The sequence below is a fragment of the Triticum urartu genome, chromosome 7 (genome assembly GCF_003073215.2).
Source record: "Triticum urartu cultivar G1812 chromosome 7, Tu2.1, whole genome shotgun sequence".
Taxonomy (NCBI): Eukaryota; Viridiplantae; Streptophyta; class Magnoliopsida; order Poales; family Poaceae; genus Triticum; species Triticum urartu.
Genome location: NC_053028.1, coordinates 270,903,277 through 270,913,906, shown reverse-complemented (window position 1 = coordinate 270,913,906; position 10,630 = coordinate 270,903,277). Strand labels below are relative to the sequence as shown.

General features: G+C 46.2%; 1 protein-coding gene across 1 annotated transcript; it reads right to left on the bottom strand.

Annotated features, from left to right (window-relative positions):
* Nucleotides 1-1,761: 1,761 nt before the first annotated feature.
* Nucleotides 1,762-6,012, bottom strand: LOC125520557 (hydroxymethylglutaryl-CoA synthase-like). Its single transcript, XM_048685510.1, is given in 13 exon segments — nucleotides 1,762-2,129; nucleotides 2,132-2,287; nucleotides 2,969-3,118; nucleotides 3,210-3,350; nucleotides 3,440-3,527; nucleotides 3,725-3,780; nucleotides 3,903-3,978; nucleotides 4,071-4,144; nucleotides 4,272-4,430; nucleotides 4,535-4,678; nucleotides 4,824-4,956; nucleotides 5,127-5,233; nucleotides 5,783-6,012. Coding segments are annotated over 13 exon segments (1,407 nt in total). The 5' UTR covers nucleotides 5,849-6,012; the 3' UTR covers nucleotides 1,762-2,072.
* Between the last annotated feature and the right edge of the window lie 4,618 nt (nucleotides 6,013-10,630).

Here is a 10,630-nt window from a genome sequence, read left to right as displayed (position 1 = left end):
GGAGCGGATCCCAACGAGGAACACGAAGGACACGAGGGGAAACACGAGGAAAAATACGAGAGAATCACTCAAACCAACAAGAACGATCACACATATGCTAGATCCTCGAACACAAAAGAGATACACGATCTGAATCCAACAAAGGACGATACATAGGGTAACCGGTTCTTCTTCATGAGGAGGTCTTGATGTCTTCCCGTTTGGGGTCTTGAATCCAGGTGGATCTTCTCCGAAGAGGTGATGGTCCCTCGCGAAGGAGTAGATCCGGATGGATGAGCGAAGCTCTATCTCACATATGAGCTAACACAATGCTAACCCTAACTAGGAGGTGGAGGAGGTCTATTTAAGTGTTAGTGCAAATGAGGGCGAAGTGAAGGGGTACATGGGCCTCGGGCCCGGAACTGTGCGCAGACAGGTACCGGACGTCCGGTGGGTTACGGTCGTCCGGTGGCTCGTGGTTGTCTGGACGTCCGGTAGCTTCCGCACTTCCACTGGTTCTGGCTCGGTTGAGGTGGCACCGGATTTCCGAAGATGGCCGGTCGTCCGGTCGCGTCGGACGTCCGTTGTTTCGGCTCGGGTGCGGGGGCGCCGGTCGTCCGGTCCTGGCCGGACGTCCGCTCGCTGTAGCTTGCATTGGCCGGGGCCTGGACAGGCCGGGGCTTCAGGTGCCGGTCGTCCGGTGCCGGCCGGTCGTCCGGTGGCTATAGCTTCAATGGCAGCTCTTCTTCTTGGCACTTGGTGTCCTCGCCGTCTTGTCCGTTGGATGTAGCTGCTCCTTGGATTTCCTCCAAGTACCTGACTACACATAGTGTTTCCGCTTGAGGTAGCAGCCATGTCTCATGTATAGAAAGTGGTAGTTCGAAGAGGAGCGAGTTCACTTTATCTTCGATAGCCTTTGCTCGGGCTCTTGTCATTGGTCCAAGTGGTGTCGTAAGAGATGTAAGTAGGATCATGGGGATGACCTTGGGATGCTCCGCATCACCGCGGCTAGGGTGCCGCTCTTGAAGGAGGATCGGATCTTGGACAGGAGAATGAAATGAGCAACTGTTGTCAGTCAAATCTTTGAGGAGACAGCTCACAGGCACACATTGGCAAAGGAGAGCGGCCACATCATCTGGCTCCATTACAATGAGCCACAAGTTGATTTGGCGACAAAGAGGGAGCACATCATATTGTGCAAAATCGACATGGATATGATGACATTCACTGAGACGAATCATGTCATATTGAGTCTCCCCGACCTCAATGACAAGAATGGGACAAATACAAGGTTCATGTCATATTGAGTCTCCCCGACCTCAATGACAAGAATGGGACAAATACAAGGTCGCCGGACCATCATACTACCACATATAGAGGAAAGCCGGACCATCATACTACCACATATAGAGGAAAGTGGACTCGACACATATGCATGTGCCACGTGCACATCATTCACCATCGCACATTGCTTTTATTAGTACGAAGATGTCACTAATCGACTTTTCTACCCTATGTGACTTTGTAATGCAATGTTATCTCAAATTAGTGTTTTAATCACTCAAATTGAGTGTGATTATTGAGTTAATACAGCCAAAAAAGGGAAAGGGCAATAAAAGATATGGAGCCTACATTACAACGACTTTTGCGCACAGCCGCCACAGCCTTCAAATCCATATGAAGCTCGCTCCATATGCATTATGGCAATTGTTCATATGGCAACTCTGCTAGAATTGCTCTTTAGACATAGAATACAAGTGCTCAGTAAAACACAGGATACAATAGTGCTCAATGCCTACTGCCACAATTCATTGATAATATCACAGAACAGTAAGTGGTCACTAGCAACAAAACAATTAAATCAAAGGCAAAGGTAGCAAGCTAGAGGAAAACAAGAATGCTTGTACTACACGAAGGTTTCAGTTCAGCTCAACACAAAAAATAAGCTGAAGAGTGTGGGGGAAACAACTTTAGAGAATAATGGCTTATTTGAAACCGAGCTAAACTGGGAATTCTAGAGATAAATACAACAAATTGTACTGATGATGGCTAATAAAATGCAAGGTGAACTAACAGTATCTGATGATATGCCACTAGTGACCATTTGCAATGCCATTGCTGCACTTGATTTTGCCGTCAACAATGCTATCGGTTTTCTTTTGTAGAACCTCCTGTACATTGAATCAACTTTTGTAAGGTAGAATGTTCCTGGTGGCAACAAGCTTATGTCCTTGCTTGTTTCAAAATCTTTTGCTCCATATCGGTGCTCCATCAGCTTCAATGTGTCGATGAACTTCTCAGGTGAAGTCTGAAAACATGTAAAGGAACATGTCAGCTTGCTCTGGCGAAATTAAGGGGGGGGGGGGGGGGGGGGGGGGGCATTCCTAGGGCAAATGGTTGTTGCCATGCAGATCCTAGCAACGCAGAATCTAATACAAACAGCAGTTCAATCTACTATGGACAGTGGTGACTCAATTAATGGTATGTAGCTATCTTCAAGAAAGGCTATTCTCTAGTACAATTGTAGAACTAAGTAAATTCCAAAATTGTCTAGAATAAGTTTAGCAAAGACCCTGATTTCCTTGATGAATAAAGCTCATATCACCATAGTGACCGGGGCAAGTTTTCTGAGTAATCACATACAGAATTCAGTTTTGTGTGCTTTTCAGGTTCAGAGCTTGTCCATAGTACGGACTACAAATACACTATGATTCCTTTTCTTTAATAAACTATAATTTGGTATGAAACCTCAAAAGGTTATTCTCCAAAATACTTGTAACAAATTCGAAAGCCATGTATGGTAAACCATACCACATTGGTATGACAAATGGCTGTAAAATACTCCCTCCACCCCATAATATAAGAGCGTTTTTGACACTACTGTAGTGTCAAAATCACTCTTATATTATGGGACGGATTGAGTATATGACAAGATCCGCTTTCTATCTACAACAGACTGGCTGAGGGTTGTGAGAATGAAAGACCATACCACATGTCTTGACTCAAGCTTTGCCGTCACATCAAGCACAGAAGCAATATTTGTTAAACTAAAGGGATGCTGACCCTCATTTAGTTTGAATGAAAACATAGTGGATGTCAAGCCACTGCCGTAAGAGAACATGACAATTCGTTGGCCGCTCTGCATAAGAAATGGAAGTTAACTACAAGGAATGAACAGGAGATACAAAGGCATACAAATATAAGATAGAGGCATAAAACCAAAACCTCACCAGACTAGCATGCTTGTTGTAGATTACAGATGCCAATGCAGCATACAGAGATGCAGTATACATGTTACCAATTTGTTTTGGAAGCAACGTTGACGGTTGAACTTTGATGTCATACAAATGCTTTGCAAGTTGTTGAGAGCCCTGAAAGTTCAGTAGTAGAAGATTTAATGGTCACATCAGCGAAGAAATTAAGCATTGTAAGAACTATTATCCACCTAACGAGGAATAACCTTTTCCAAGTCACGACTTTGGTAGCTTTCTTCACTAGTCAGGTTTGCAAAAGGCTGAAGCTTTTCTTTAGCATCATTATCAACCGAACTGACATCAAAGAAAACAAAAACAAATAAGTTCCTTCATCTAGGGGCCAAGACTAAGAGTGTCGAATGTGTATCGTATAACCCGACAAAGGGTGGAGGTCTTTTTACAAATTCAGAATATTATTTGGTCCACATATTAAAAGCTTATAGTTTTTAAGAAGCAAAAGGAGCATGTATTTAAAGGGAGGAACCGCAGACCTGCAATTGCGCATGAAATCGTTGAAGTAAAGTCGAGCAAAACTCTTCTGTACAAGCTGTGATAGTAACAAAGTGAGGAGTCAATGTCTGTATTCCCCAGAGGTTAGAGAACAGAATTGGGAGAATTAAAAGACTGCAAAATCTTATACATCTCCATGGCAGTGTGCAGTCATCATACCTTGTTATATGGAGAATGAAACACACAATAATCTGCGTCCGAAATCGAGAACTTTTCTCCCACTAGCTTCTCATACCTGATTTCGTGATCATAGTGTGATGTTATTGCTTGAGAAGAACAAAATGCTAGTACTGCAGTTGAGTGGGTAAATTATGGCAGTTAACTCACTTGGCACAATACTGTCTATAGCACGAATCCAGAGCCATCAGGTAGCATGTTTGAGATAGTTTCCCATCAACAACCTACAATAACCGAGGAACAGAAGTGTGGATATAATACTATGAAAGAGACAAAAAGTATATCTAGTTGAGAGTTTGTTTACATGCCTAAAACAAACAAACAAACAAAAACAAGTGATAGAATCCTAACCGGATATTCACTTGCAAGATCAGGCTTGTAGAAATCGTAAACATGAGCCATGTGAGAAGCTCTATATTTACTTTCGAAAGAAATAGGTGCATTTGGACCAATAAGCATAGCAATTGCAGCAGCTCCACCCGTAGGCCGAGCTGGTCCCTCTGCATAAACCTGAACATAATATGGGACATCAAATGAGTGCTGCACAGAGACAAAAGGGAGAGAAACTGAATCGACTTAGTGCAAAAATTAGATGGTGATATTGGCTGACTAACCGCGCTATCTGTGCAGACCACAAGGCCGTAGCGTCCATCCCAGCATCGACTTTCAACCCAGTTCACACAATTCAACAGGGCAGCTGTCCCACCATAACATGCGTTGCTTGAGTCAACTCCTTCAATGTCAGTATTACCACTTTCCTGTATTTGTGACAAATATTAACAATAGCGACATTGAGTGAGACTGAAACTGAACTAACAAACAACTAAATGAAGTGAAAACTGTGAATTCATCAAGATCCAGGTTTAGAGGGAATATATGTTGGATCCTAATTCCATGATTTACCTCAAAAATCTGCATCAGCCACGTTTTGATGGATTTACTTTTGTCTATCACTGTCTCACTGCCAACCTCCAGGCGGCCAATTAGCTTCGGATCTATATGGTACTTTTCCAGCAGGGATTTGACAACTGTCAAGCTGAAACAACTTTCCAACTTGAGCATTCACATACCGAATAGAGTATTGCACTAAATAGATATACGTATTTGATAAAATTGATTAGTAAATTCTACTCATCAAGAAGTTCAATCCCAGTAAAAGAAGGTAACGGACAAGGCAGCAATTTTTTCCAATGTGACAAAATATACCTCATCGAGATGACATCTTCTACCTCGCTGCAGAAGGCCATGCAATCTTGCCCAAGACCAATTGTGTACTTCCCCTTGCTGGCTCCGTCATGAACCTCCAGCGCTTCCTGCAACCAGTAGTTCAACGCATCAGCATTCAACTCTGAGTACAACAGCATTGAACGGACACAGCAAATTATCCATGTATTAGTTGCGCACAGCCGCTCCAGTTCCTCTCCAAAGCCACATCAGATAACCATTTGCTCGCTCTGTGAGATACGAAATACTGTACAAGGCAGATGCAGCATCCGACAGCAGGTATAACAGAGTGAAACTAATGATTCAAATATTCCTCGAGTAAACAAATAAATTCACCACCCGTGATCCACAAATTCGCACCGAGATGGCACCTCCGAATCATGCTTTCAGTTTCCGGAAACAATTCCATCGTGGCGATCTCAACTACGGAGTACTTCCTAAACCCGAAATCCCACACGTCTGGCTAAAACCCCGGCGGCAATTCCCCGGAAACTAACCCAAAATACCAAATCATCCGTGATCTCGACGCGGAGATGCTCGGAGCGTCAGATCAGCCACGTTCGCAGCACGCAGCGTGACACGACGGCGACAAATCGAGCGGGGGCGGCGGGAACAGCAGCTCTGGTGGAGAACCTCACCTGCTGGACGCAGGTGGGAGGGAAATACATGTCCATGGCGAGGATCCCGACATCCTTGCACTCCATCTCGCGATCCCTCCTCCCGCTCTGTGCTTCCGCGGGCTCTCCCAGTGGCTGCGAGGAGGAGGAGGCGTGTGTGACGTGAGAGAGTTCGTGTGACTTTGGCAGCGCCGTGGACGCGGAGCACGTCGGGGATAATATACGAGATTCCCAGATTCGTTTGTCTGCATCCCTGAACCGGTCCTGGCGATTTGTGGGCTGCGACGGCCTGCTTGGGCCAGAGGCACGGAAGAATTTTAAAACCTTTTCTGCGGCTTTTTATTCATATATATATATATATATCTATATCTATACCAATATAAAAAGATTCAAAAGGGCAGATCCAACTGATCTCGACCATCAAACTAAGTCAATCAAACGACTTAGATTGCTCCAATGGCGAGCGTTCAACATGTTTAACGTGCAATTAATATCATATCAAATATTGCACTAATCATAGAATTAACACACGAATAATAGCATACCTAATATCCGCGTGCAATTAATACATTGCCTAAATATTAACGTGCGTTGCACGTGCGCATTTACTAGTATAAGAAAATATACCAAAGTTGAGATCCATGAGGGCATGAGCAATGAAGGCATCAGCTTGATGCTGCCCCATGTCTTAATTTATACTTAAAGTATTGAAACTACCATTTATATTTTTACTCACTCAACAGAGGCAGCCATAGGTAGACCCCACTTGTTAGGAGCCTTCCTACCATCACGTGCTTGGGGGGTCTGGCCCGTTCCGAAACCACCAGGGCAATAAGAGCCTGGGAGGAGGCGACGTCGAGACCATCCAGTGGATCACGGCTATCGGCACGGCGACTTCCTCTTCTCCCCCTACCTCTGGCTTCTTCCTCCTTGCTCTTGAGCAATTCTTCTTGTATATGTTCCTGTGGCTCGAATTGGTGTTCGTGAGGAGTGAATCCACATCAGTACTCTAACATCTGGCATCAGAGCCAGTCCACCAGACTTTCGCCTTCTTCCTATTCGGAAAAATGTCTAGCCACCAAATGTCCTCAGATCAAGTTCTCAGCATGGTGGTGGAGCAAGCAATTTACCCAACCACCGTTAATGTGATGTATTCCCTCTTCGATCACTTCGGTATTGAGCAGTTGGTGGTGTATCCCCCAACAATATCAGAGGATGGACAACCATGTGTGGCGGCGGATGTGCGGTTTTGTTCGGCACACGCGGCGACATACTGGGATGGCCGCTGCATCTACTTCCGATGCTGTCGTCTGCAGATGTGGAACGCAACGCCTGACGTGTTGCTGGCCCGAACCTCACCACCAACGAGCACGACAACGCCAGCTGCCTTCATGGCGGGTGATATTGCTACATCTGCACACTCCACCGTCTTGGACTCCTCCGTCAACATCCCTACGGCGGCCAGCACCAACACGCCACCTCACGTCCAGGATACATCCCCCAAGTCTTCCCTCGACAGCAACGGTCGCGTCCTCGTCACGGGAATGACCGAGTACAGATTGGTGGCGGCAAATCTGGAAGTCGTCACCGAGCTCTCCATCCTCCCCGGCGACCCCTTCTCCACCACCAAGGCCCAGGAGATCCCCAAGGTTGCCCATGATGCAAATTGGGCCATATGAACTAGGTTGTGCTGGTATTGTTTTCCCTAATTGCTCTAAACATTCCCAATCGAAAGTTGCATGGCCACTCAGTTCCAAAAGGAAAACATTTGCTGGCAGGCCCTGTTTTATGCCATGGCCATCATTTGCTTGCTCTCCTGACGGAGTTACTCTGGAGCACACATGGATGCTACCACAAGTCATTTATGTGATGAAGAGTTTATCTGGTAATCTGAATTCTCTTAGAGATTTCTCAAGGTATTTTCCAAATCCGCAATTGAAGTCCAGATTCAGTCAAACAAATGTCCACCTGAAGCTTCCATGGCCATCTGATTCTTGCAATTGCCGAGCAGTGCAAGTGTGTTCCGAGCTGCCTAAGGTGGAATATTTTGAACACCATTTTATGGGTGTTTGCGAGCATCACGTAGCGGTTTGGGACCATGTTGTTTTGGGTTGCATTCCTATTTCTAAGAAAATGCATGGGATAATTCATCTTATGCATATGTCAGTGCGCTGGATTTTTTTGAGTCAAGAAGAATTTAAAGGCAGTGGTCGTGTTTCAATCGACTTTCACACTAATAATGCATGGGAACGGTGCTCCAATATCCTTGGGAATTGCACAAGGATACTTCCAGTGCAGATCTCATGCTCGTGGTTTTTGAAACGGGGCAAAAAGGATTCTGATTTCAGTAATCATGACAAGCTCTTTCACAGCAAGCAGCAATTGGGTGCTCTGTGTACAACATTTCCGAGTAGTGTCTGTCTACAGTTCGTGCATTTTTGTCTGTTATGGTCTTTTGCTCCAGCTGGTATCACAATACAATGGCAGTGGGACAAGCATCAATCGCGGGACAAAAATTCACAACATATTTTTATGTTGTCGCGTTCCCCTTCTGAACCAATATCATATACTTCTGTTAGTGGCGATCACCTTGAGCAAATCTGGGACCCCGGAGGCCTTGCGAGCTATATATGCAATACATGTGCGTCGACTTCCTTGATGCATTACTTGTTTGAAGCTTGGCTTGCATATGCGACTCATATATGCACCCAATTGAGAATGGAGAAGCCAATGGCCAGCAGCGAACTAAATCAGTGGATGCCCATTCATTTCTTGCCTGGAACATGGGAGCTTGATTGCAGATTTGACAAGTTCATAGAGCTACGGGGGTTCTTGCTGCCACTATATTGCCAGTCATGCAAGTCCACGAGGAGCGAAAAAATCTGTGTGTGGAGCGTACCTGTGTTGGAAATATGCCCTAGAGGCAATAATAAAAGGATTATTATTATATTTCCTTGTTCATGATAATTGTATTTTATTCATGCTATAATTGTGTTATCCGGAAATCGTAATACATGTGTGAATACATAGACACCAACATGTCCCTAGTAAGCCTCTAGTTGACTAGCTCGTTGATCAATAGATAGTCATGGTTTCCTGACTATGGACATTGGATGTCATTGATAACGAGATCACATCATTAGGAGAATGATGTGATGGACAAGACCCGATCCTAAACATAGCACAAGATCGTATAGTTCGTTTGCTAGAGTTTTTCCAATGTCAAGTATCTTTTCCTTAGACCATGAGATCGTGTAACTCCCGGATACCGTAGGAGTGCTTTGGGTGTACTAAACGTCACAACGTAACTGGGTGACTATAAAGGTATACTACGGGTATCTCCGAAAGTGTCTGTTGGGTTGACACGAATCAAGACTGGGATTTGTCACTCCGTATAACAGAGAGGTATCTCTGGGCCCACTCGGTAATGCATCATCATAATGAGCTCAAAGTGACCAAGTGTCTGGTCACGGGATCATGCATTACGGTACGAGTAAAGTAACTTGCCGGTAACGAGATTGAACAAGGTATTGGGATACCGACGATCGAATCTCGGGTAAGTAACGTACCGATTGACAAAGGGAATTGTATACGGGGTTGCTTGAATCCTCGACATCGTGGTTCATCCGATGAGATCATCGAGGAGCATGTGGGAGCCAACATGGGTATCCAGATCCCGCTGTTGGTTATTGACCGGAGAGCCATCTCGGTCATGTCTACATGTCTCCCGAACCCGTAGGGTCTACACACTTAAGGTTCGGTGACGCTAGGGTTGTAGAGATATGAATATGCAGTAACCCGAAAGTTGTTCGGAGTCCCGGATGAGATCCCGGACGTCACGAGGAGTTCCGGAATGGTCTGGAGGTGAAGAATTATATATAGGAAGTGCAGTTTCGGCCATCAGGAGAGTTTCCGGGGTCACCGGTATTGTACCAGGACCACCGGAAGGGTCCCGGGGGTCCACCGGGTGGGGCCACCCATCCCGGAGGGCCCCATGGGCTGAAGTGGGGAGGGGAACCAGCCCATAGTGGGCTGGTGCGCCCCCTTGGCCCACCCCCTGCGCCTAGGGTTGGAATCCCTAGGGTGGGGGGGGCGCCCCCACTTGCCTTGGGGGCTACTCCACCCTTGGCCGCCGCCCCCCTAGGAGATCCCATCTCCTAGGGCCGGCGCCCCCCTAGGGGAGCCTATATAAAGGGGGGAGGGAGGGGCAGCTGCACCCTTGAGTCTTGGCGCCTCCCTCTCCCCTGCTACACCTCTCCCTCTCGCAGTAGAACGACAAAGCCGTGCTGCGGTGACCCCTACATCCACCACCACGCCGTTGTGCTGCTGGATCTTCATCAACCTCTCCTCCCCCTTGCTGGATCAAGAAGGAGGAGATGTCACGCTGACCGTACGTGTGTTGAACGCGGAGGTGCCGTCCGTTCGGCGCTAGGATCTTCGGTGATTTGGATCACGTCGAGTACGACTTCCTCATCCCCGTTCTTTGAACGCTTCCGCGCATGATCTACAAAGGTATGTAGATGCAATCCGATCACTCGTTGCTAGATGAACTCATAGATGGATCTTGGTGAAACCGTAGGAAATTTTTTGTTTTCTGCAACGTTCCCCAACAGTGGCATCATGAGCTAGGTCTATGCGTAGTTCTCTTTGCACGAGTAGAACACAATTTGTTGTGGGCATAGATGTTGTCAACTTTCTTGCCGCTACTAGTCTTATTTTGCTTCAACGGTATTGTGGGATGAAGCGGCCCGGACCAACCTTACACGTACACTTACGTGAGACCGGTTCCACCGACTGACATGCACTAGTTGCATAAGGTGGCTGGCGGGTGTCTGTCTCTCCCACTTTAGTTGGAGCGGATTCAATGAA